Source organism: Alligator mississippiensis, chromosome 2, assembly GCF_030867095.1.
Source record: "Alligator mississippiensis isolate rAllMis1 chromosome 2, rAllMis1, whole genome shotgun sequence".
Classification (NCBI taxonomy): Eukaryota; Metazoa; Chordata; order Crocodylia; family Alligatoridae; genus Alligator; species Alligator mississippiensis.
Window position 1 is genome coordinate 87,407,211 of NC_081825.1, and position 27,665 is coordinate 87,434,875.

The window sequence follows — 27,665 nt, forward strand, 5'->3', positions numbered from 1 at the left end:
GGTCTGCCTGCAGCTGTTCCCTGCCCTCCGGCGTGTCCACTTCTCCCCATAGGTTTGTGTCATCTGCAAACTTGGACAGAGTACATTTGACTCCCTCGTCCAAGTCACTGATGAAGACATTAAAGAGTATCAGTCCAAGGACCGAGCCCTGCGGGACCCCACTGCCCACACCCTTCCAGGTCGAGACCGACCCATCCATCACGACTCTTTGGGTGCGACCCTCTAGCCAATTCGCCACCCACCGGACTGTGTAGTCATCCACATCACAGCCTCTTAGCTTGTTCACCAGTATGGGGTGGGATACCGTATCGAAGGCCTTCCTGAAGTCTAAGTATACGACATCCACCCCTCCTCCTGTGTCCAGGCGTTTCGTAACCTGGTCATAGAAAGAGACTAGGTTGGTCAGGCACGATCTGCCCGCCACAAACCCGTGCTGGTTTCCCCTCAGCATAATTTGCCCTGCCGGGCTCTCACAAATGTGAGCCTTGATAATTTTTTCAAAGACTTTACCAAGGATGGAGGTGAGACTGACCGGCCTATAGTTGCCCGGGTCCTCCTTCCTCCCCTTTTTGAAAATGGGGACCACGTTAGCCCTTTTCCAGTCCTCCGGGACTTGGCCCGTGGGCCATGAGCGTTCGAATATTCCCGCCAGTGGCTCTGCAATGATGTCGGCCAGTGCCTTCAACACCCTCGGATGGAGCCCATCCGGGCCTGCCGACTTAAAGGCATCCAGTTTATCCAAATGACTCTGCACCACCTCAGGATTTACGTATGGAAGTCTGGCGCTTTGCTGCTGCCTCTCTACAACCCCAGTGAGAGACTTGTCGTGCCCCTCACTTAGGAACACTGAGGCAAAGAACTCATTGAGGAGTTCAGCCTTGTCCCCCCTGTCTGTCAACAATTGTTTCTGCCCATTTAGCAGCGGTCCTATTCCTCCCTGGGCCTTCCTTTTACTCCCAATATATCTAAAAAACAATTTCTTGTCCTTTATTAGGGTTGCCATCCTCAGCTCCATGGTAGCTTTGGCCTGCCTAACTGCCTCCCTACAAGCATGAGCAGAGGAGGTATATTCATCTTTAGTGATCTCACCTTGTTTCCACTTTTTATGTGCTCCCATTTTGGCCCTTAGGCTGCCCTGGATTTCTCTGGTCAGCCAGGGAAGCCTCCGGCCCCTTTCCCTTTTTTGCCTCGCTCGGGGATCGTCTTGCTTTGTGCCCGAAGGATCGTTTCCTTTAGGCACAGCCACCCTTCTTGGGCTCCCATCCCTTCAAAACTCCTACTCTGCAGTGCTTCTTTGACTAATCGCCTGAGTGCATTGAGATCAGCTTTCCTAAAGTCTAGCACTTTCACCCTACTAGTTACCTTACCCACTCGACGTCTTATGTTGAATTCTATTATTAGGTGATCACTGTCTCCCAAATGGCTACCGATCTGGAGGTCCCCTATCATGTCATCCCCTGTTGCCAATACCAGATCCAGTATGGCATTCCCCCTAGTGGGACCATGCACCTCCTGTGTCAGGTGGAGGTCCTGTACACAGGTTAGAAACCTGCGTGAGCGATGGGACCTTGCTGTCTGCGTCTCCCAGCAGATGTCTGGGTAGTTTAGGTCCCCCATGACTACCGCCTCTTTAGCTTTTATGGTCTCTGAGAGCTGCCTCAGGAGCCCCGCATCTATTTCTTCCCCTTGGTATGGGGGTCTGTAGCAGACCCCTACCACCAAATCCCTTTCTCCTTGCCCCCCATGTAGCCTAACCCACAATCCTTCTACTTCCTCAACCTTGGATTCTCTCTTGATGAGGGTTGATGTGTATTGCTCACTGACATAAAGTGCAACCCCCCCCCCTTTCTTCCCCGACCTGTCCTTTCTATACAGTCTATAGCCCTCAATATGTACCGCCCAGTCATGGGATGAATCCCACCAGGTCTCTGTTAGCCCCACTAAGTCATAGGTGTTTAGTGCAAGCAGGAGCGCTGATTCATGCTGCTTGTTCCCCATGCTCCTAGCATTAGTATATAGGCACTTGAGCCCTGCGACTGGTGCCTTTGCTGCCCCCCAGCTCCGAGTCCCATGGGGCCCATTGTTTCTTACCTTCTTGTTTCTTACCTGTTCTGTAGTGCTGGTCTCCCCATGGCTTTCAGGTTTCCAATGTTCTCCTTCTTCAGGCTGGGCTGTCCTTGTGGGTGCCACATGGTTTGTAAGTCCACAGCTTCCCCTGCCCTCGTACTCCCCTCCCCACGATGAGCCTAGTTTAAAGCCCGCCGGAGGAGATCCGCCAACCTAGTAGAAAACACACGCTTACCTTTGGGGGACAGGTGAAGCCCATCCCAGCTGAGCATGTCCCTCGTTGTGATGTGCGGGTCATTGTCCAGGAATCCGAAGCCTGCCTTGAGACACCACTGCCGAAGCCGCCAGTTGGTCTCTCTGATGCAGTTCTCCTGCCGTCTTCCTCGTCCGGTCACTGGTAGGATGGAAGAGAAAACCACCTGTGCACCAAACTCCTTCAGCACGCCACCCAGAGCACTGTAGTCCGTCATCAGGTGATCGGGGGTTCTCCTGGCCGCATCATTAGTACCCACATGGACTAGGACCGTGGGGTAGTAATCGGTGGGCTTGATCCTGGCCTGGATTACCTCCATCACATCCCGAATCTTTGCTCCAGGGAGGCAGCATACCTCTCGTGCCGAGGGGTCCTGGCGACAGATGGGCCCTTCCGTACCTCTCAGGATGGAGTCGCCTATGACGAGCACTCGTTGCCTCCTCCTCTGGGTCCTCGTGGATCTCTTGATCTGTTCGGAGTGTGAAGAACGTGGTGTTTCTTCTTGCCCAAGGGTTTCCTCCTCCCCTTCCATCTCCTGCAGGGTTGCCAGGGCCTCGTACCTGTTCACCAGTCGGACTGGAGAAGCTGGTACCGGTTCGCTGTGAACTGCTCCGGTCCTGGCTGTGACCGTCTGCCACTCTGCTGTGGAGGGCACTCCCCGGGCTGCTTCTTCCTTGGGTGCCTGGGCCTGCAGGGAAAGGAAATAACTGTCAATTTCATCCTCCGCCTCCCTGATCCCCCTCAGCCTGCTAACCTCCTCCCGGAGCTCCCTCACCTGCGCTTCCAGAGCCCTAAGACGGGCACCTGCCAGACAGGTGTGGGGGCCCCCAATCTCTGCCCCCCCCAGCCCTGCTGGGGATCTCCCACAGGCCAGGAGGTAGGGGGACATCAGCTCCCCCATGGGCTTGGTCTGGGTGGAGGCCTCAGACCTGCCCTGGGTAGCCTTGTCCCCCTGGGCAGGGGCCCTAGCAGCACTCCTCGTAGACACCATTCTGAGCTGCTGTTTGTAGACCTGCACGGTGTCTACGCCCTACCCCTACAGGAGTTCCACTCCTGGCCCTGCTGGCCTGCCCTCTGGCGCGAACGCCTGTGCAAACGCCGGCGTGCTCTTACAGAGCCCTCCCTGTTTGCGTGCTCTGTTCGCGCCGCGCGGCTCGGGAGTGCGGCTCCCTACCGGCTCAGCTATATGGGACCCGGGGGGCTTCCCCTCCGGATCCGGCTCAGCTGTGCCGGGTCCCTCCGCCCCACTTACCTTTGGGGGATCAGCTGCTGCTGCCCCCACTGCCACTTCCTCTGCTGCTGCTGCTGCTGCCGCCGCCGCCGCCGGTCAGTCAGTTGCTAAAAGGGGCACACGTGCGTGCGGGACACACGTGCGCTGACTCCTCTCCTTACTGCCGCTGGTTCCCAAGTGCTGGGAACTACGTCACCCTGCGGCTTTAAAGCCCGCGGTTTGAATTACCCGCCCTGCTTCAACGGCCAATCAGGCGCCCCGGTCTACCCAGAAGTGCCTGCCGGCAGTTCCGCCCCTATGCTCCCCTGCTGGGGGGATCCGCTGCCGCGGGAGCCTGCTCCCCCAAGGGTTAACCCCGGGGGTGCCCCCTGGCCTGGGGGGACAGTCCCTTCCCTAGCCCTCCCTGTTTGCGCGCTCTGTTCGCGCCGCGCGGCTCGGGAGCGCGGCTTCCTACCGGCTCAGCTATATGGGACCCGGGGGGCTTCCCCTCCGGATCCGGCTCAGCTGTGCCGGGTCCCTCCGCCCCACTTACCTTCGGGGGATCAGCTGCTGCTGCCGCCGCCGCCGCCGCCTCCAGTCAGTCAGTTGCTAAAAGGGGCACACGTGCGTGCGGGACACACATGTGCTGACTTTCCTTCCCGCCACTGGTTCCCGAGATAGTACTGTAGTACTTTTTTACTCCGCAGAACTGCACATGTAGACAATGATGCAGCTAGTTTGGACATGTGCATGCTTCATTGTGGGGGCTGCCTGCTGGCAAGCCCTGCACTGGAGCATCCTTGTACCATAGCCAGCCACTCCATAGCACATTGAGTGGGCAGGAGAAGCCCCAGGATGGCAGGCTGACCCCCCAGGGCCTCTGCCAGCCAGGGCTTCTCTGAGTCAGCTCAACATGCTGTAGTCCTGGGTGCATATTCAAACAGCATGCCTGGGAGCAATAAACTCCAGTTCTTATCTCCAGTACAATAAGAACTGGAGTTTACTGCTTTGCATTAATTGCACATGTAGGTGTGCCCAGGGAATCATGAAGTCTGACTCCTAACTATTTTTTTCTAAATCTTATTAAATACTTTGGGACATTTCTGGTTAAAATTCATCATAAATACAAATCAGTTTTATTATTTTCTTTCCAGGAAGTGTTTAGGTAGGTTACTGTTGCTCAGAGGCTGTAAAGTGTTTTTAGTAATAACTTTAATTTGCTAAAATAAAGCATTTTCAAAAGCTGAATAAATGCAGGGCATAGTAAAAAAAAGCAACATTGCAGGAAAGCACTTGGATTTTGTATACATGAGTTCTAAATTCCACTATGCCACCAACTTACTATATGACCATGGACATGTCACTTAGTTTCCTCACTTTTCCTATATACACAAAGATGGATAATACTACCACTTACCTTCTTTACTGTGGCATGAGAAGCCTTAATGTTTGGAAATTGTTCTGAGAATTCTTCATGAAAAGCATTATATATAATTAAAAAAATACAAATACTATATTTTCTTAAGTGATTATGATACAGAACAACTATGAAATGTAACTTGGTTTAAAAGACAAAGAATTGTAAATAGACATCCTTTTATTAATGAAACAACTATCAAAATGATAAAGCACCCTATCCTAAAACCTGTACTTTTCAAGTGAGGAGGAATTGCAGTGAGATAACTAATCCATCTATAGAATCAGCTGCCTCCAGCTGTTTACAGATGTTCATCTCTACTGGAAGAAACTTCTTTCAATAGAAAAATAGCCTAGGGGATGGAAGAAAGTCTGTATAGTTCATCTTATGGCTGCAGAGCTTCACAGGCCAGCTTTCCAGCCAGAGGACACTAGAGGTCTACTCTGGGCCACCCCTGCTCTGAGGTATACCCCCTTATTGACAGCCTGCCCCCTCCTGTGTCTGGGAAGTGAGTGGCAGTTAGCAGCTGCAGAAAAGCAGCAGATGCCACAGATAGCCAAGGAGGGTCCCAGACCCAGAGGAATGTCCCCCTTTCATCCCACTAATTAGTTGATTGGCAGAGGAGGTGCATTTTCCCATGAAGAATCCTCCTGGTTCTCTGCGGTAGGAGAATATCCCTGCTCCTTGCACTCTGACCCAAAGCCATTTAATTGTTGTTGCCTGGATATTTTTCTTCTGAAGCAGCCATTTTTGCTCTGAGAGAAAAAGCCTGAACATCTACACTTTTAGTTTCTACTGCAAGAACAGCAATTCTCTTGGCAGAAACAAAACATCTGTATCTGGCCTGAGTTATAACCTAAATAGGTTTTCTCAAAGTGGAAAAAATTAGTTAAGCTTACACAGAGCTATTTGTCACACCCTTTGAACTCTTTATTATGGTTAACTAAAAGAGACATAGCTGGGATTAAATACATTACTGGTTAACCTAGAAAACTCTTGACTAGAATCTCAATATATTCTGTAAAAAGAGGATTTAGTGGCATGGTACAACAAGCAGTCAACTTTTTTTTCTGTATAAAATTAGATATAGGTACCAGTCTTCAGCACATTGTTGTTTCAGTTCACTCGCACAAACCATGTGTTTCTGCCAATGCTTTAAGAATAAATGACTACTGAAACAAGAGGAGTCTGATTCAGGGCTTCCTAATTGAATAGCTATTCAGATTGGGAATATAGTTTGTCTAGAGATTTAAAAGTTTAGATAGGCTAATAAAGATTTTGTTACCCTTACATCAAGGTGCAATTTAATCAGAAAAAAAATAACCTAAAAAATATGGCATGGTTTTTAACCTGTTTTGGAATGCTATTAAAATGTGCAGTCCATTTATGGATTAGAAGTGTTGTCATAAACCAATTCTAGTTATGTATTCCATAAATCCTGGCATAAAACCCCAGCATGTTCAAAGTTCTTAAAAATCCTCCTTTGATGTTGCATATGGTTGGTTTTAGTTTTTGAAACTGATTTTAAAATGTCAAATAGGTGAAATTAGGTGTAAATAAAAATGGAAAGTACCATAAAGAAACAAAAATTAAAGAAAATACATGACTGCATATAGTCTTTCTTTTGTACTTAGTGAAAATCTCTCTCCCAGTTACACTATACAACATGTATATCATTTGTGCAGCATCCACAGAGAGTCTGTAGTGGCTATACATGCTTTCTAATGAGCCTGCTTTGTCTACACATTTAGTCCAGTTATACTATAGTGTTGCTCAATTGAAATCATTGGTGTAAATTCGAAGTAATGTAGCAGTGAACTAGGTCCAAACTTTTATTTCTCTTCATTCTCTTGCATGTTTATATTAATTCAATAAAGTGGCTCATAAGAAAGAAAGAAGAAGCCTATCAAGAGTGTTTAGAATGTCTATTTACAAAAATATAAAGAGTGAAATAATGCATATATATCAGGTAAAAGGAATCAAGCAAGAGGTTATGTTTAAAGACTTGGGGTGCAGCCTGCTTACGTGTTATTTAATATACGGTTAGCATATTGGTGCTTCTTTAGATTAGATTTTTTTTCCATGTAGCTATTACTGTATTTTCTAAGCACTGCTTAGGCTCAGATTTGATCTGATTTAGTCTGTTTCCCTTCCTTATACATTCAGAAGTAAAATTGATTCTTTTTATTTAAAAATAAGTATATTCAAAAAAACATAATTAGAAATGTTTAAGAATATTTTTCTTTTCCATACCCCCCTTTTTTTGGCACCTGGGGAATTCTTCTACTGTTTTGTAGTTTGAGGAGGGGAGAAGAATAGTTCCCTGGGTCTTGTATCATGCACCTGACAGAAGGAGAAACTGTTGGATGGGTTCAGCAAATGGTATTCCAGAATGGATGTGTTCACTCTAAACTACCATGTGTGCTGTGCCTTGTGCCTTTGTCTTATCCTGCTGGGCTTGCTTCTGGTGCTTAGAAAAAGAGAAGTACAGGAAGGGGTTAACTTTTTACTATCAGCCACAGAAAGGCACATTTGCAATTGCTCCCCATCTTGTCTTCCTTTTTATACCTCATTCGCTCACCGCTACTCCTCACTTCAAGGCAGATCCTTTGACCTAAGCAGATTATTGTAGATGCATGAAGGACACAGCAAGCAATCCATGCTTTTAAAGGAGGAGATTTTGGCTCCAAAATAGGACACTAAGCCTTTCAGCCTTATGCTTATTTACCTAGTCAGCACGATGCAGTGTCTCTGGGTGCTTAGTGGCCTCTTGTGGAATCAGCCGGGGAAACAAAAGCAGAAGTGGCAGCCGCTGCAAATGTGGGAGCCTGTGCTATTAAAGGGAAGCAGTTGCTAATGAGGGCCTGTGAGACCCAGGTTTCCTTGGTTTCCATGACATTTATTAGGTAACATAGAAATTGAATTGTCTCCCACAATGCTCCTGGGGGGGGAAGGAAAGGGGGTGCTCCAGTGACAAAGCAGAGTAGTTATGCCTCGTCTCTATAAGAATGCAAAACTCTTCGGATTATGTCGTGCTTTTTTCTTTGATGTGGTTTTTGTTTTACTTTTCTGATGGAAGACCCTGGCATGTGCTGCTCAGTGTCTCAGATAATATTTTCCCCTTTTTATTTAGAACTGAGCTTGGCAAAGCAAGGATATGAACAATTATACAGGTGGGCTACTCAGGGGGAGTGAAGATATAAGGCATCCAATCAGGTATTGGCAACCTGCAGCACTGTAAAAATGCCCCTCCAACAGATTTCTGTAGTCCCAGCGCGGGAGACTGCCAGCAATGGGAGAAGTTCAATGGGCAGAAACAAAGAGAAGAGCAAGGAAGTCGAGGTAAGAAGAAGGTTTGATTTGATACAATAGAACAGCTCAACAGGATGTACTGTGTAGACCAGCAGTACGCATGGTCACCGCATGTTTTAGCACACTGAAACAGCATCTCTTATGATAGCCAATAATACCATCCTAACCTGTATTTTGGAATTATGGAAAAATATGAATGCATAGGCATTATCATTTAAAGAAGACATTGCAGCACCAGTGGGGTTATTATTCTTTCTTTCTTTCTTTCTTTCTTTCTTTCTTTCTTTCTTTCTTTCTTTCTTTCTTTCTTAAACATACTTGTGGCAAAATCTGTCTCTATTGCATGGGTGAAACTCCCATTTATTTCAGTAGGGTCAGGATTTCATCTTTCATTTAAGGGTTGGGGTTTTTTTTACATATATAGCCAAGTAACACTTGCAGACAGTGGATATTGTTCTTTGCGCACTTTAAGGTGCCAAGGACATATTTTAACTTCTTGTTCATAGCTTTGGACAAAAAGGAATAGAAAGATTCCGTCTTTTAAGGAAAAAAAATAATCCTGTTAAAGTCTACCTTGCTAAAATGCATGCTTTTGTAAGTGAAGGCAAAAGCTCTATCGCCTGCAGAGTGGTCTGCGTTTTCATTTAAAATGCATCACTTTGTTTTGTTGTTCATCCATTGTTCCCTGTCTTTCATGAAAAAAAATCATTAAAAAGCAACAGATGTTATTTCATCAATATGGCATTATTTAATTATTTAAGAACTAATTCTAGGCTGCTTGTATACTAAGAGGTGCACACAAAATATAAAAATCTACAACATTTTCTGTAAGTTTTTAAGAGCGTTTTGTGGGGGGTGAGGCAAAGTCTAATATAACAGTCCTATCAGTATAGGTTAGATGGACACCTCAGAAACAGTTTGAAATGGTATAAAAATACTCTTATAGATACAGCCACCTTCATCCCTTCAGCAATTTTAGTCTGGTATATATACCCAATTACCCTTTTAACAAATATATATTTGTATTCTGGGGAAAAAATGAGAATGTTGTAAGGCTTATCTGTTTCATAAAGTGATAAAATATACTGCATCTCTTTTAAAGAGAAGTGGTGTTTACAGCCCCTTTCTCTTTCATAGTTAAATGACCTAGTTTTCAAGAAATCAACAGATGATTGATGTTTCTAAGGTTCTTGCAGAGTGGTGGAAATATTAGTAGATTTATTGAGTGATTTTGGTTGAGACCGTCTTTAAATCTGGCATTTGACTTCTGACAAATGCGGCAGTCATTTTTGTTTTTTCATCTGAGAACATCCGTGGGCAGCATCCTTTCCTAAGAGAGAAATAGTTTTTGTTTTTTTTCAAATGCACTCTGTTAGCAATTTTGACCCGACTAGATCATGCTTTGGGTTTTATGCAATTAAAGTCTTTAATTGCTTTATTGAGTGTGGGAAAGGTTCAAGAAAAAAATGTTCAAATTAAGACTTCAAGCATGAACAGTTGAAATGTAAGATACTACCTGGTTTACACATTGCTTTCTGTAATTTTGATTTAAATTACCTTTTGACAAAGTGGTACATTTGACTCCCACAGAAAGTTAATTAGAATTAGTAAAACACTGTGCTGCCCTTTGGGAGGGGAGGGTGGGACATGCCTCAGTTTCTTTACTTGAAGTTTGTGTGTGTGTGTGTTTGTTTCTGTTTTTGGTAAATTTGGGTTTTTGGTTTTTGGGGATTTTTTTTGTATTGTCCTTGTGTTGTGCCAAATCATTTTGGAAAGACTTTGGTACCTTTTTAATAGAAGCTGTTTTTGCTGTTTTTTCAGTGAGGCACGTAGTTGTGGGGCAAATTAGTCTGGAGAATAAATTAGGTTAATAAAAGTTCACTTCAGTTTTTCTCTTAATAAGGAGAAGGGGTTGTTTCAGTGTACTGGTTAAAATGTGCATGCAAAACTGCCCTTAGTGGAACAATGTCTGATCTGTTCAAGGATGTTTTCAAATTTCCTTCCCATGGCTGCAGTTTACACAGGGAAGAGCCCCTTAATACTGCAAATGGATGCTGAAGGCTCTTCTGTAAATTAAGTGGCAGGGACTTGCCTTTACAAGGCAGAGAGTCCTGAATGAAGCAATGTGAACTGTTCACATAAAACTTTGAACATATCTGAAATGTATAATAGATCATTTTTGCATATTAGACCAGGTTTATTGGCATTGTGCTATAGTAGGTTCATGTCTGTGAACCCAACCAATCCTTTATGCTCACAGTTGTCTCTTGGTTCTTTTCCTCTTTTATCCAGGATATCTCATTTTTTTTCAACTTATATCTTATTTCTGTCTCTAATTGATAGAGCTAGTTACCATAATTGCCTACTAGGTTTACGGGATACTTCTCTGTCTCTGAACAGTTTATCCTTGTTTTTTGCCAGCAGCAGGATTTTTTTCTGCTCCCCCCCCCCCTTTTTTTTTTGGTAGGGAGGGGGGCTGGTGAGATGAGAGAGAGGGGGAAATAACTTCTGAGAACTGCTTTCTTCCAAAAATTAGGAAGACTTCCTAGGTCAGTAGAAGAGGAATCTAAAGCAGTAGGTCAGGATATTTTCCTTCATTTCCTAACTGAATAAGGTTTGAAATTGCTCCATAATCTATAAATAGCATGCTAGGGGGAAAGTGTGTCATTTAACAGGTGGTTGCTAGGAAACTCTCTCATGAGTTCCCAAACTATTGGCGTTAAAGATTATGAAGGAAACTTTCAGTCCCTGTCTATTTGCATACCTGGCTGTAGTAAGCACAGGAGCGTTCTGTACTACCTTTGCATTGCTGGATGAAGAGCCATTATTTACTGGTTAATAGAAGAAACTAGTAGGGAGAGTGAAAAATCCTATTGCTTTGTTACTCTGCTGCTGGCTTTGTTTTTTGTTTTCAATATCTCATGAAATCAGTGAGGACTCTGCACTTTTAAAATGGATGATTGATAGATACTGGCATTTTTTCCTGTTCAAAGCTACTGTAAAATGCATGGCTGCTTAGAGTCCATAAAAATATGGATGCTTTAGAAACGTGGGCAAGACATTTCCCTATATAAGGTTATATTACAAAATGGCCTCCTTGATTGCAATATGCAGGTCCTTTGTAGGTATTGCTGAAGTGTGGATTCAGTTTGTCCCTGCAAACTTTTTATCACATGTTAAGTGTTTTTTGTCTGACTTGTCTCATCATATTATAAGCTGTGGTCAACAGTAGGTTCTGCAACAGATTTAACAATGTAGAACCAGGTCTGTTCTCAGTGTACATTATTCAGTTCAGGCAGAAGTTCACTTGTGTTATCCTATCCTGATCCAGAGGCTTCTGGGTGCTGGTACCCAAGTTCATGGCCAAGACCACTACCTATGGTATACAGGGCATGAAAAAAAAATAGTATTATGGGAAGCAGATTTGCAGTGAGAAATTCAGGACAGCGTCAAGTACAAAGATCTTAGTTGAGCAAGTGTAATTTTCTGTGTGTATATATATATCTATATATATATAAAGGAAGAAACAACAGCAACTAACACAAACTCTTACAGTTATGGCAAATTTGTAGGTATAGCATTTCATCTACAAATTAAGGAAAACCCCCACAAAATTAGGAAACCACCATACCTCCCCCAGCCTATATTTTCAATAGTTTTCTTATTGCAGAGTTTTGATTGCCTACACTGAACTGTTAAAATCAATAGAACCTATGAGTAAACAAGACTCTAAAGTAGATCTCCACTGCTTGGAGCACCCTAAAATTGACAAAATGTTTAAAAATCAGTGAATCTGAGGTCAGCAAATCAGATCTGATATCTTTGTGTAATCTTGCTGAATAATAGTTTTGAACATCCTTCCTCTGAGGTCAAATGCTGAAGTGCCATTTGTGTATATTAAATAATCTGTAGAAATAAAAGATTGTGCAATAATGCCTGCATTACCTTATTACACTAATGGATAACCGACATTGGTGGGATCCTAAAAGGGTCTCTATCTGCTGTCCTTTTCATTGGAATGAATGGATCTTGTAGGAGGGGGAAAAAAAGAATGGTAGAGTAACACAGCTAAAGTAATCATGTAAGCTTATCAGACACAGTGGGCACATCTACATGAGATGTTTACTGTGCAGTTGATTAATTAACTGCACAGTAAATGTCACAGCGTCTGCATGTGCACCCCTATTAGGGTGCGCAAAACTAATAAACTCTGCATACAAGTGAATACAAGTTACTACCCTGCTGCAGAGGTTTTTTGTGCACAGCAACATGTGTAGACACTGCCCTGACTGACTGGGGTACAGGGTGCTTCAATGCGGGGTTAGCCAACAAACAACCCCTTCCTCCCCCCACTAAAGCACCATTGTGCCTCAGCGAGCTGGTCCACAGCATGTAGAGCCCAGTCTGAGCAGCTCTGGGCTGGCAGGCTGACCCCCTGGGTCATTAATCACATGTGTAGACCTGCCCAATGAGTAGAAACAGACATTACTTGATGTAACATTTGTGCTGCCAATCAGAGGCAAAACAGTAGCATGGCAAAAGTAGTAATACATTCTGCAGTTTCTGGGTTGGCAGATGTCTATTAGCTCTGTGATGAGAGAATGTGGGCAGTCCGCACTCTGTAGCCCCTCTGGGCAGGTGTCCTGAATGCTTGAGGGCCCCTCAAGTCCCTGGAGCACCTGTCCATTTTTCCCCACTTACAGTCAGGCACCCTAGGAAAAGTTGGGCTCTCTCTCTATAAATGGGAAAGCTGGGGTTTCCCACCAATGGAGACCCACCTTGGATTTCCAGGGGCATGTCTCAATATGTAGGGAAAGCCTGTGAGCATCCCAGCATGGAGGCACGGTACCCAGGGAATCCCTGGTGCCCCATGCTTTCATGCTGGGACTTGTTTACTCAGGCCTACTGGAATGTCTGGGGACCGGTCTAGGTAAACAGGGAATGTTGGGGTTACCTCACTTATTTGGAGGTGAATCTGGGTAAAGTGGATCCTCAGAAATCCCAGTGTATGGGTAAGCAAGGAAACTCCAACTTTCTGCACCCACCCAGACCTTCTCCAGGGACAAGCCTGGATAAGCAGGAAAACCCATACTTTCCTCCCTTACCCAGATGGGTCACCAGAAAACCTAGATACATCTGAGTAAACATGGAAAGTGGGGCCCCTCAAGCCATGAAAACACATGGCCTCTTGTCCCAAACTATCAACAGGCAGGACAAGGGGCAACATGTTTCTCCCAGTGAAGCAAATCATCTGTGCCATGATGCATCCTTGCATACATGATCTGCTTCATTCAGCAATGTCTATTTTGAGTCAGTAAGTAATACCTACCTAGAATTTGTAGAGCTGGTAAGCTACTGTTGCTACTATGGGGAAAGAAAAAAATGAAAAAATCTAAGTGTCCCCTTCTCTGGATTATCAGTTGTGTGGTTTTTTTTAAAAGGCTAAAGATGAATAGCATAAGCCTACTGAAAAAATAGCAGTGATTGCCAAACTGTTTTTTTGACTGGATGGACATATTTTGTTCATATTCAGAAAAAAAATGTAACTCAACTGTTACTGTATTTTCTGCTGTATAAGATACATTCTTTTCTGAAGAAGGAGATACAAATTAATAGGAGTGTGTAAAGTGGGCCGTATTCAATTTGGATTTGGATTTAGCCCAGTTCAGGGGACAGTGATTCGATTAGTTGATTTGGATGACTCACTGTCTCGATTTCAGTTCAGCTGAATCCGAATCTGAAGATTCGATTCTGATTTGGATAATCAGCGATTTGGCCATAAACACAGCTTTATATGTTTTTTCTACATACTTTGAGGTACCAGGCACGGCTCGTGAATGCTGAGATGGTGGGGTGGATGAAGCATCTGACAGGAGCGCACAGGGGGTGGGGGCGCATATGCTTGGAGGTGGACCCCCCGGCTCAGCCATCAGCCACGGGAGAACCCTGGGTGTTCCCCCAGACCCAGGAGACACCAGTCATGGGGGGGGGGAGTGCAGACCCTGCACACACTCCACTGAGGACACAGAAGTCGACCAGAAGTGCTTCTGCTCCGCTTCCAGGGCCCCCACTAAGTGCGCTGGGGACCCCTCCCCTCCACACTCCTGTGTGGCACTCCATCCGCCCCACCATCTCAACATTCACGAGCTACCTGGTACCTTGAGGTATGTAGAAAAAACATATAGAGCTGTGTCTATGTCCAAATCATGAAATCTCTCTTAATTGAATCGGAGGGTTCCGATTCGATTTGGAGAGATTAATGGGTCTCCTGATTCGATTTTGATTCAGAGATTCAGCTGCCAAATTGGGCCAAATCTCTGTTGAATCAAATTAGTGACAAGTTTCACACAGCCCTACAAATTAAGGTATATCACATACATTGAAAAATCATTGAAATTGTTGTAAAGTTGACCAAATTTTAATTGTTTTTGTTTCCACATTTTATTCTTTTTGAGAATACATCTTTTACACTGTAAAATACTCTTTGAAAAAAGGTCTGAATACCCTAATGTTAGAAACTATATTTATATATACTGTAGGAGACTGAAAGATATCAGTCTGTAATTCTTGTGATTGTATACTTCAAGCTAAATTGCAGTTTAAATCATGCCACTGTTCATTTGAAATGACTTTAAAAATATAATATTTTAGGCTTCACCATTCAGTCTGGTGATGAATAAGCAAAAGAATCCATAGAATGGTACAGCATCTGTCATTAAACAGTCTAATATTTACTAACAGGTACTTTGCTAGATCTTGGGAACTTTCATAGTTCATTTTTTTTTTTTTTATTTGAGAGGAAAATAATATTGGTAGCTTGCTGACTTTATTGGTAGCTATTTACTTTATACTTATGACTATTATACATCAATATTTTATGTAGAGTGTGCTCTCCTGGCAGAGATATGGGATAAATACTTATCCTCTGTGTGTGTCAGGGGGAAGGGGGGATGAAAGAAGAATTTACTCTGTCTCCCAACCAGTTGGACAACAAACTATGAAACAATATGCTCCTCTGCAACTGTGATTACACACCATGTTGATTGGCTTTCCGTTTGTTTAAGCATCATAGCTCCTCCATACCCTAGCCTCAGAATTGGACAGAATTTGGCCCAGCCTGGGCCAGAGAATTTTGCGTATTTTTCGTTTGAATATATTATGCTAGTTTATAGCTTTATAGTCTAGCTCTGTATTTTAAAATAGAATACATTCTGATGAGTTTGAATTACTGAAATGTTTTACATTAGCTTAATGTAAAGAAGATGTTTTTTTTGAACAGATCTCTTCCGTTCAAGTGACAAATCAGGCTGAACTCTAATCATGATTTCCAATGCCAAAATAGACTATCTGGTATTTGCCTTAATGCTTATAACTAGCTTAAATATTTATATGTTTTGTGAAAAGATACTGGTATTTGAATGTTCTTTGTAGAAAATTGGATTTCTTTTATACGAGTTCCATCTCAGCAAACAAAAAGGAATATTTCTTTAAAAGGATATAATGTTCAAAAGAAGCAATAATAAACTTGAACATCGTTACCTGCACACTAAAAAGAGAGACATGGTCAAGCACATCTGCACAGATATACTTCTCCCTGACATTTATGGATGCCATTTCATTTATATTTGATGCCTAAAAGCTGCCAAACTATTTAAAAAATGAAAACAAACACAGGATTGGAAAATATTATGCAGATAAATATTGAGAGGGGGGGAAATGTTTTATTTTAAATATCAGTTTCTCTTTTGGCACTAACCACATTTTAATGTATTTTTACAATGATAATGCTTAGTGCTATACTTATTAACATAATTAAACATTTAAACTTTCTGATGATTATCAAAGAGGGACATCAGAGTAATTGCTGACATACTTGAGTCAAGTTATTGAAAACTGGAGGCTATTATGTAGGTAGTAATAAAATATACTGGATAATATCTAAATAATCCAATTCTTCCTCTTTTGGCTTGCCTAGTTGTTGATGATTATGTCATCTAACACAGAGGGTGCCAACCTGAGGCACGGTTGCCACATGGCATGGACAGCTTCTGTGTGGCACGTGGTAGATTAGGGATGGGATGGGGTGGGCAGCATGGTGCCAGATATAGCAGGGAACAGAAAGCAAAGCATCAGGTTAGACAATGAGCACAGGGCAGGAAGCAGAAAGAGAAGCAGCTTGGTTAGGGAGAAAAAACTGAGCAGTCAGCTGGGTAAGGGGAACTCCAGGGAGTGGCAGTGGGAGAGAGTTAGGGTCTAATCTGTGACATTCTTGCCAAAAAGTCTGGCCCACACTGGACTACACTATATTTGGGGATTGGGATGGGGTTAGGGTTAGACTGTCCATACTGCTTCCCTCAGAAAAAAACTCTAGGACAGTGGTTTTCACCTTGTGGTCTGTGGACCCCTGGAGTCCACAGCCTATGTCTAAGATTCATAGATTCATAGATGTTATGGTCAGAAGGGACCTCAATAGATCATCGAGTCCGACCCCCTGCATAGGCAGGAAAGAGTGCTGGGTCTAGATGACCCCAGCTAGATGCCTATCTAACCTCCTCTTGAAGACCCCCAGGGTAGGGGAGAGCACCACCTCCCTTGGGAGCCCGTTCCAGACCTTGGCCACTCTAACTGTGAAGAAGTTCTTCCTAATGTCCAATCTAAATCTGCTCTCTGCTAGCTTGTGGCCATTATTTCTTGTAACCCCCGGGGGCGCCTTGGTGAATAAATCCTCACCAATTCCCTTCTGTGCCCCCGTGATGAACTTATAGGCAGCCACAAGGTCACCTCTCAACCTTCTCTTGCGGAGGCTGAAAAGGTCCAGGTTCTCTAGTCTCTCCTCGTAGGGCTTGGTCTGCAAGCCCTTAACCATATGAGTGGCCCTTCTCTGGACTCTCTCCAGGTTATCCGCATCCCTCTTGAAGTGCGACGCCCAGAATTGCATGCAGTACTCCAACTGCGGTCTGACCAGCGCCCGATAGAGGGGAAGTATCACCTCCTTGGATCTATTCGTCATGCATCTGCTGATGCACGATAAAGTGCCATTGGCTTTTCTGATGGTTTCGTCACACTGCTGACTCATGTTCATCTTGGAGTCCACTAGGACTCCAAGGTCCCTTTCCACTTCCGTGCTACCCAGCAGGTCATTCCCTAGGCTGTAGGTGTGCCGGACATTTTTCCTCCCTAGGTGCAGCACTTTGCATTTCTCCTTGTTGAACTGCATTCTGTTGTTTTCTGCCCACTTGTCCAACCTGTCCAGGTCTGCTTGCAGCTGTTCCCTGCCCTCCGGCATGTCCAGAGGTCTGTGAAAGAGGTCTGTGAAAGATGACTATGGTCAATTGAAAGTATGTGAATACCCACACTTATGATTCAAAGAGGTCCACACCTTCATTCAAAATGTTTTAGGGGTCCACAAATAAAAAAGGTTGAAACCCACTTTTCTAGAACATGCATGCTCTTTACCTATTATGCAGTCTGTGTGGGAGTGCTGTTGTAGAGGTGGGTGTAGTGTGCTGCAGATCCAGTGACCTGCAGGTCCAGCCAGGTGACACAGCTACTGTCCACTGCTTACTCACTCACTACACCAAGGGCGGGGGCAGGGCGGAAGGGCAGCCTACTTGGTGCCACAGTAGATCGGGCAGTCTCTGTGTGTGGCACACAGCAGTTGAGGAGAGGATGTGCAGCACAATGGCAAATGGGTAGGGAGTAGAAAGCTGAGCAGCAGATGAGTTAAGGGAAAGGGGTCAGAGTGCCACTTGGGAAGGGTTCAGGGCTAACTTGTGGCATGCTTGCCAAAAAGGTTGCCCCTTATTGTTCCAATATATGAACAAGAGGAGGAGAAGCCCTAATATTATTGACAATGAAATTGTTCTTCAGTTCAAACAGCAGATGTTTATGTTTTTCTTGATGCAGGTCTTTAATTCTGTTTCCAGTTATGCTTCTGGGTAATTAATGGATACCCTTGTATACACCTGCCTACATTGATTTCCTGCTAACTCTCACAGATATAGTTACTGGGTGGGGTTTTTATTTTCTTTGCAGACTCAGTGGCATGATCATGGTGTTTTGAGATGTCTGAATTAATCTGACAAAAAGTAAAAAAATAAAATTTTACATACTAGCTAGGGATATAGAAAACAGTATGGCAGCTCCCTTCTACCGTAGTCTGTATTAAGTGGATGCACAAGCTTTTAATAGGGCATGCTATACTATGGGAAGTACATTTTTTTGGATAAGGTATAGATCCAGACCTCTGATTACATCTAGTGTTCAATGTCCCATGGCATAACTCAGAATTGTTAGGGTGTTAACCCTGTTTTCTTGGCCAGTACAGCTTGGATAATAACATCACATTTACATCCATAAATAAAATTCCACCCATACTTGAAATGACAGAGATATTCTCTGCTTCCTGACTGATTTCCTCACTGCAGTTACATCTAGTGAGTGGTTGAAGTGTTCCATTTTCAGTTTGTAAGCCAGCTTGTGAAATACTTAGATTTAAGGCATTCTAAGGTAATTCCTTCTCATTTAAGCCTTCTGACTAATTGCAGGATGTCTAGTAGTCTTGGGGATAGTATTGCTTTGGTCAGTAATGTGATTCTAGAGGTCAGAGAATGTTATTGTAGTAGGGCACTGGGATGTGCCTACTCCTTTAAGGGAGCAAGCAGCCTGACAGGTCATTTGCAAGTGGCAAAAGGGGCGGGGAGTGGAAGGGAAGGTGGTAATTAAGGACTGGTCTGACCAGCAATAGGCCAGGTTTTGGGCTTTAGCTGGCCAGATAGTCCAGCCCTGGGAGCCACAAAGTGAGAAGCTCCTAGCAGCAAGACTCCTGGATGCTGAAAGAAAAACCACTCTGCAATGCAGGGAGCAAAGAAAGGTACCTGGGACAGAGCAGGGCTTGGGTATGTGAGCAGGTGGCCCTGGTTTATGTTAAGCCTAGAGAAGGTTTGAGTGACTCTCAGAGAGCAGGTGCTCACTATTAAGTTATATTAGCAGTTTACATGGAGCCCTGCAAGGACAAGCAAGGCTTATGTACAGGGCCAGAAGCCCAGCAGGGATTGAGAGTGAGCCCAATAGGGAAATCAGAGGCTCTGAAGCTGAGATTGGGGCCCAGCAGGGGCTACAATGGCTTAGGGACTCGGGTAACCATGAGCCCCAGACCCAGAAAGGAGTGGGAGTGTGATCAGAGAGTCCAGAGACACAAGCATGGTTGGGAGAGAGTGAAATCCAAAAAGGGCCAAGGGCAGGGACAGTACCTGAATGTGGGACCTGGAGGTTCAGGAACTAGGGATTGATTGGCAGTCAGACCAGAGGGTCCATGGGCCCAGCAACAGGGCTAGGACTGAACGTGGGACTGCAAAGACCCAAGGGGACCAAGTGTGTGAAGTGAACAGCATAATGATAACACCCACAATGCTTGGGGTGTGGTGTAGGGGAGGAGTGGAGCCATGCTATATTTGCTTAAAGCTACAGGTGCTCTGCAGGGGCATAGGGAAGCTGAGAAGAGCCTATGAGGTTTGAGGACTAGGTTGAGGCAAAGGGGGTCCAGAGGTGAGTCCTGGTAGCAGTTTATATGACTCAGGCTCTCTCTAACAGCCCACAGGAAGCCTCCCTTACACTACTAGTAAGAACAAGGCATAGCAGGAAACTTAACAAGGGAAGGCTACATTAGAACCTGAGCCAGGCAGGGAATACATGGCCACCAGGGGGCATCATGGCCACCACAGTGGCCATGAACCTGCTACAGTTATGAAAATGTTTTAAAATATTTTTTCTTTTTTGTTCTGACTTGCTTCCTCGTTGCTGCTTAATGTTCCTTTGAATGGAAAATAGTTTATCTGTTAGCTGGAAAGAAATAACAGGTTGTTTGTCACACTTTTGTTAGCTTATTGTAGGGCTACACAGTTCCTTACTAGCTACTTTGCCTGATAAGACTGCATAGATGCTAATGGCTGCAGATTATGATTGTCAGATTTCTTATGAAAAAGAGATGGGAAAAGTACAATTCTACCAATTTGAGTTACTATGTATGGGTTATGTATTGAATAAAGGTATTGATTTAAAGTTGCTTTTTTTCATAAAGGTTTTGAAGCTTCAAATCCTGTATCTCCCTTGCTGCCTTCTTCCTTTTGTTAATGGCCAGTTCTTAAAATCTGCTGAGGCATGCTTTCTGATAATTCTAAGGGGTACCTGCCAACTTTGTGGAGAAAACTTTTAGTTTTATTTTTATAGCTCTGGAATTTCTATGTCTATTGATTTGAAGAAGGTTTGATTTGGGTCTGAGTTTAAAAACTTAGTTTCATTTTACCTGTTATTACAGTAACATATATATATTTTTTAGATTTGATGTAGTTTTAGGAGCAAATTATAGTTTCATATTCCCTTTGGGCTATAGTGGCATGCATTTTCTCTCAATGACAGCATAAATTAGTTGTTGATTGGAACTGCAAAAAAAGGGAACTTTTTGCCTTTCCAAACATGTCTTTCCAAATTTACGTTCTGAAAAATGGTAGATTTTTTCTTCCTTTCCCCTTAATAAATATACGTTTGTTTGAATTGCACCATAAGCTTCCATTCACTTGAGCTTCACAAAGGTATATTGTTGTCTTCTGAGGAAGGTTTAAATAATTATCACAGCTGAACTCTTCTGCAAACACAGCTCCAGTGTGTGAGCAGAATTGATTTGAGTGGACATACTTATTTATATCGGTAGGCTCATAGTCTGTTTTGCATACTGCCCAAAGTGATTTCTGCTTATAAGCAGCACTCTGTTTATATGAAAGTACATTTTTATTGGGCACACTAGTGGAGAGTGTACACTGATTTCGATTCTGCTGAGTGCTACTAATCACAATATTAAGTCAGCAGCAAATCCCGAACTCTAAGTTTCACTTTGGGATTGTACTCAGGCATAAAGAGTTTACCAAGAAGCAGCTTCCTCTTTCAGCTGCTGTTTTAGCAAGACCAACAAACTTACTCTGATTCAGGACAAATGTTTTAACTTTGGAAAACCAGCTAATTTTAACCATACAGTTAAACACCATCTTCAACAAGACCCAAAAGATGTACACTATGTGCACTACGTACATAACTTCAGGACTCTGGACAGCAGCCAGTCAGCCTTACCTGTTGCTCCTGTCACCCCAAGTCTATTCTCTTCCTTGTAAGATATGGATCAACACATCTTGTGGATATTTAAACATTGTTGTATCTTTTATTACATCTGTTTTAATTTAAATATTTTAGCTTTTTGTGGTTTTACTTTGAATCCTTTTACGGTTTTTCAGTGAAAACAGGGGAGCTAGAAGGGAGGAGACAGAAACTACTGATTTTTTCAGTGAAAGCAGCAATATTTTTGGATGAAAGTAATTAATGAAGGCTGATTTTTGGTCAGTACAGCATTTTCTTTCTTTTGATGGTGAATACAATGTCCAAAACAAGATAGAGTTGCATTTCACTACAGAATACAAAGGAATACATTCTCAGAAACTAACAGAAACCTTTACTTTTAAAATAACTTGGAAAATCAAGAACTGTATACAATTTTCTCTTATTTTGGTGGGCTTTTTTTTTTTTTTAAATTCCATTATCTTCTCTTACTGTAACAGTGAGTGCTTTCATTTAAAATGATAGTCCTTAGTCTGGTTTTAGAGCTATAAGCTCCTATGAAATTTATTTCATTCTGATTCTACACAAAAGCATGCACATGCCTGCAAAAATGAGCACATGTGAGTAGAAAAGTAGTCTGTATATACATAATCTAATGGACCCCCTTTTTTTAGATTATTATTGGTTCCAGTGGAATTTCTCATCTTAAGTATAGGAAATACGTTTTAACATTTTACAGAGTTTTAAAGTGGAAGAAATATTTGAAGGAGATCATTGTAGTTGCGCCTTTTTTGCCATCCTACCCACTGTGTAATTAATTGGTAGTTGCGAATGGAAATTCTTTTTTTTCTTCTTATCCTCGTATTACTGTTTGAGGTCAGGCAGGACTATTTTTTACAGTGAGATTTGCATGGTGCTTTGTGGACTCTTTTGCCCTTTATGTATTCCCTAGAGAGACTGCCTTTGAGACAGCTGTGGTAGTATGCTTTAATTGCTGTTGCTCTGACAAATGCCTAGTGTGGCTTGTTATGTGTTGGCAGAACCAATTTTCAAACCCTTAAATCCTTGTAATTGTAAACTATTGGCTCTGGTTTAGTGAAAGTCTGATCTTCTAAAGATACTAGCAGCCTTCCTTGCTTCCCTTCTGGCAACTTGGACCCTATCCCTTTGTATGTGAGAATGAAGATTTGCCTCCCTTTACATATCTGGTTTTCTCTCCTTTTGGCTAGTGCTGGAAATGAACTGCGCTAATGTTTGACAAGAATACCAGTGACATAGTATTTAAATTCTTGGTTTACTGAGCTAAAAGTTGTGGCCACGATTTTTAAACATACTCTATGATCTCTCTTAATTGGCTCCTATGTCACTGTCAATATCAGTGGAGTGAAGCATAAAAGCTTTGAAATCAACACTTGCTTTTAAGTCTTTTGGCTTATTCTTCTGAAGGGTGAAAGATAAGTAAAACATTCCACACATGGACGCATGTGCATTCCAAGTTCCTGACTGAATTTCCCAGTTCAGATAAGATGCTATTAAAATCTTTACTGATTTTTATTATTTGGAGAAATATAGTCATATAGTGTAAACTAAAAAGGTGGGGGGCATGGAGGCATTTGTCTTGATCTAAATGGCTTAATAAGAATACCTAATAATGATGTATTAGGCTATTAAGTTTCACATCCATAACAAATATTGTAATACTAAAAAAGAAATTTTAAAAGAAAAAAAATGTCTTTCACTGAAAGATATGAAAGATGGCCTACATAATGGAAGCCGCAAGAGACAAATATCCTATAGTAGGTTACATTACAGGAACATTTGGAAGAAGAGTATTATGCTGAAGTGTGGTCTTCAAAAAAACCCAACAAAACCAAACAAAAAAGAAAAGAAAAAAAAGAAACAGCACTTCCCACTACTCATTCCTTCTCCCACTTCTTGTGCTTTATACCTGCAGTAACATGTTTTAAAAATGTTTTTCTTTTTCCTTTACCACCTGAAAGGTATCTTAAAAAAGAAAACTATAAGGAAGAAACTTTTAAACTATATAGCAAGGGCACAAAGTAAACAAATTTGGAGGCAAATAGAAAATGTTTTTCATATTAGATTTTTCATGTAGCAAGAGTGGACAGCTTTTTCTGATATAACTTCAGTATTAAAGTTGATGGTGTCATTTCATTTTTGACAGTAATATGGACATATTAATGTCCTAGGGTGATGTGAGTACAAAACAGTGAACAGCTGTCTAAACAGCAGAAAGAAAATTATCTATTTGAATCATAATAGACTGGTCAAAAAACTATCTAGAGCCACTAATATAGAGCTATAAGAGAAATCCTGATTGTGAACCATGTTTCTGGGTCCCAAGCTATACGTAGACAAGAGAACCTTATAGGATATATCAACCAAGTTGGACATTGCAAGTTATTTACAACCTCAGAAATGTCACTGTTATGAAGAGAGAGAAAGAAAGAGGGAGTATGCCTCTAGTTAGATTCCTAACTAAAGAGCTCTTCTTAAGGTACCATCCTCAGGAGTAGTAAGTACCAGGAGGCAAGGATTTAGCTCCTACCACACACATGAGTTGTGTCAGTGGAGTTTCCTACCTCTTTCCCATCTCTCTGATCTAGGGGTAGAGGGATAGATGTCTATGTAGGGCATAAATACAAGGTATCCTGTGAAAGACATAAAGGGAGGGTCTTTACTCCCCTACAGAAACATCCACCAATGGCCAATCTACTCTGCCATATTTGTTACACTGATACAGATACTTTTAGTGTTTTGTAGATAATAGGAAAATGTTTGGCAATATCTGTATTTGATGGGTCTTTCTCTATTGGAAAGCAAAGCTATCTAGTAGGTGCATGGAATGTACACCAGGGAAAAGTAGCACATTGTGTTTACTAAGCCTCCAGTGCCCTCACTTATGGCTTCCAGGAAGGTTCCTATCTGTCTGAGACTTCTGTTTTTCCAAGTCAGTGGGACAGTGTAGACACACAGGGAGATCTACCTGTACCAGGTCAAAGTGAGGGCCACATCCCAACTAATTCTAAACTTGAATTCTTATTGAAATATACAGGCAACCCCTGCTTAACGCTGTTTTGCTTAGCACTGTTTCGCTGTAATGCTCTTTTTAAATTGCTACCTGATTTCACTTAACACTCAGAGAGTTTCCTTATAAAGCTCACGGTTGCCATCTTGGGTCATTAAAAACAATTGTGGTCACTATCTTGGGTTGTCAGATACTTTTGGTTTCGCTTAACGCTCGTTTTGCTTAATACTCATTTTTTCAGGAACCAATTAAGAGCACTAAGCGGGCCTTGCCTGTAATTATAATTTTATGTACAAATGTTTTAACTGATGACAACATAATGTATGGAAATGATAGTTTTTATTTAATTCTAGTATCTAGGACCTATTCAGGATCATGGGATTCTGTTCTTAGCTTTGCCATTGATCTTCTTGGTCAGTTTTGGTAAGTCATTTTATTAATGTGCCTCAATTTTCCCTTTTTGTAAAGTCCTTTGAGACCAACCAACAAAAACTGTTATGTAAGAGAGAGTTTTTTATTTGTGCTTCAAATGAGCAGCTCATATGATTTACAAGGTCAGGCCCTTAAATTTAAAAATTTAGGCTGGTTCAGTGTTAACGTCCCAAATCACACCTCACACACATTGTCATTTTTCACACACCACACGTCCCTGAGGTGCTACTGCAACAGCTACCCTCTCACACCCACAGTCCACTTGCATGCAGATTAATACTAAAAATCAGTAAGGGTGAGAGAGTTAAACCTGTAGCTGTTGGTCCTGCAGCAAAAGGTGGGGAAATGAAGCTGAGGAGGGTAACCTGCCCCAACTTAATGTAGGACAAGGGTCCAGCACTTACAGAAATACATTTCCTAATTTAAGACCTCCCTGCTTCAATTTTCTATTGCTGTTTTGGGAGGAAAAGTGCCTGGTATGCAAATACTTTTCCTGTATAGGCTAAGTAGCATTTTAGCATTCTTTGTACAATCTCCATTTTACATTTAGTTTGGTTGGTTGGTTGGTTGGTTTCATCATCTGTGGCCAAGGACATGAACTATTAAAGTCTATTTTATTTAAAACTTTTGAACACAGAGCTGCAAAAAATGGTATTTTGAAACAATAAAAAACCCCTAAGTTTTATGAATACAAGTTTTGGGCAGGGTTGACTGTGCAACTTGCAGCTTTTCATTTGTTGGACATGACCTTATGTAACATTAAGGTCTGCCTGGGCTAATCACTGTTTTAGTTGCTATCTGGACATCTCTTAAAATATTTCTGATTATCACTTTTAATATAATTAGATTTCCTATTTAGATTTTATAAATAAATGTAATTAGGTTTTGTGAGTGAAATGGTTCTTACTGTAAAATGATATACCTTTTTAACAGAACCAATTGCCTAATAAAGGTTACCTAAACAGAGGTGCATTGTGTTGCTTTCCCATGCAGATACTACATATAGGTAGCAGGACACCTTGCCTTAGGTTCAGAAATGGCTGGTCATGCTCTGATATTAATATTTTTCCTTATGCAGGTCCTTTGAACAGTCAAGTAACCCACTCATTGTGAATTGCAGATGTGGATAAGTCATGAATCATTACCCCCAAAATTATGACAGTTGTCTTGGGTGAAAAAAATTAAGCATGATTTCAATGCTTATTTGCCTTTTCTTGCAAAGCTATTTTAGGATTCAGCTTTTCAAATTTTTCTGCAGTCAGAAAAGCTAGATTTTTTTTTAAAACTAAAAATTAGGATTTGTACCTAATACTGTGATTCAGTGGGGGAAACTTGGAGAAAAATATCTAATATTTTTAAGACCTAGCAACACTGATTACAGTTCCTGAATGTCATATGACAGAAAGCTAAGCAGAATTTTAGATTGCTGTACTTGAGATCATATGGAATGTCTAGTTTGCTATTCTGGGGACATCTTCTCCAGACTGGTCATTAGCTTCTTTCCTAACAGAGTCCAGAAGTCCATGCAGTTTGTCTCCAAACAGCTCTGAATGGAGAATTTTGAGTTGATTGGATCTTAATATAGAATTCTATATTCTGGTAGAATTGCTGTAAGACAGATGTCACAGAAAAATATGACAGACTCAGTTTTGTCTTTGCAACTAATATGATCTTTATTGTCAAATAGCTAAGTTCAAATAAATAAAATATGACATAGTTGGAAACAGTTACCTAATGTAACTATTTATAAGTTCCATACAACAGACAATGCTGCAAGCTAGGCATAGTTTGACATTTGCTGTTATATATCTTTCTGTTACCACATTATTTGGGTTTTAAAGCTAAATTATCTTGAACATCAGTTTTAGTAAAAACATGGTTAACCACATTCATTTGCAAATTTTACTTTTTTCTTGATTTAGTAAAGAAAATCAACTTTAGGCTACTAAACCCATGATGCATAGAGTACATTTTGCCAGATTGATTACCACGTGTAGTATATATTCAGGTACATAAACCTAATATTCACGTAAATCAAGTAGAGGTTAACCAGGTCTGACCATAACATAATTGAACCTTATATCCTCTGCGTGACACTATTTTTTTGTTTCCATGGACAACATTATATAGGGATTGATGATATGTTATGCTGAGCACACCGAACTCTAATTTCATATTTAGCTTCTGGCAGTGGAATGCTCAGCAGTGGACAGGATTAGAGTAGTTGAATAAGTAAGGAAAAAAACTACTATTCATATTAGTAATATCATACAAAAAGTGTTATGAAAAAGCTTCAATTCGGTAAAGTACAGTTAATCGAATGTGCAGGGTTTGCACTAAAAAGCATAACATTACTAAGATATTCTTCATGTGCCTTAACTTCATAAAAAAGGAATTTTTGGAAAGTTTATTGATAATTGTTTATGTAATATAATTTGGTGGGAATATAGAAGATGTTGTGCAAGTATAATAGCGTTCTCAATGACCTCAAATCCTTGCAGTCAAATAATTCCTATTCCTCAGAGTTTAGCGGACCTACTGAATCTTCCATATCTCCAAAATTACATGTGAATGTTAGAGTTCCCATCTCTATAACCTAAGCTTCTATTCGATCTTGTTTAGCAATTGGGGAAAGCAAAGCAGAGGAATATATATATATCTACATTCTCATTTTCTATGGGGTACAATATTCATTAAATAAATTTATCAACTTCAGATGTTTTCAGGCATTATTCCTGGCAACTCTCTCTTCATTTCCACCCCTCACCCCCATTTCACATTTCTTCAACTTTACCCTTGTCATCTCTGTATACAGACTCAG

At 41.9% G+C, this 27,665-nt stretch overlaps 1 protein-coding gene across 3 annotated transcripts in view; it reads left to right on the plus strand.

The window, feature by feature from the left end:
• The window catches only part of MARCHF1 (membrane associated ring-CH-type finger 1), a 501,421-nt gene that overhangs the window by 231,193 nt on the left and 242,563 nt on the right, over window positions 1–27,665 (plus strand). Inside the window, exons 1-2 of one of the 3 annotated variants that reach the window (XM_059721910.1) lie at window positions 7,554–7,853; window positions 8,081–8,289. The exons of 1 other annotated variant lie outside the window; for it this stretch is intronic. In XM_059721910.1, coding sequence (XP_059577893.1) covers window positions 8,191–8,289 — 99 coding nt within the window. In that variant the 5' untranslated portion in view covers window positions 7,554–7,853; window positions 8,081–8,190. Of the gene's footprint in view, window positions 1–7,553; window positions 7,854–8,080; window positions 8,290–27,665 lie in introns of those variants that run through there. One more of the 3 variants, XM_059721909.1, reaches the window with a different exon arrangement.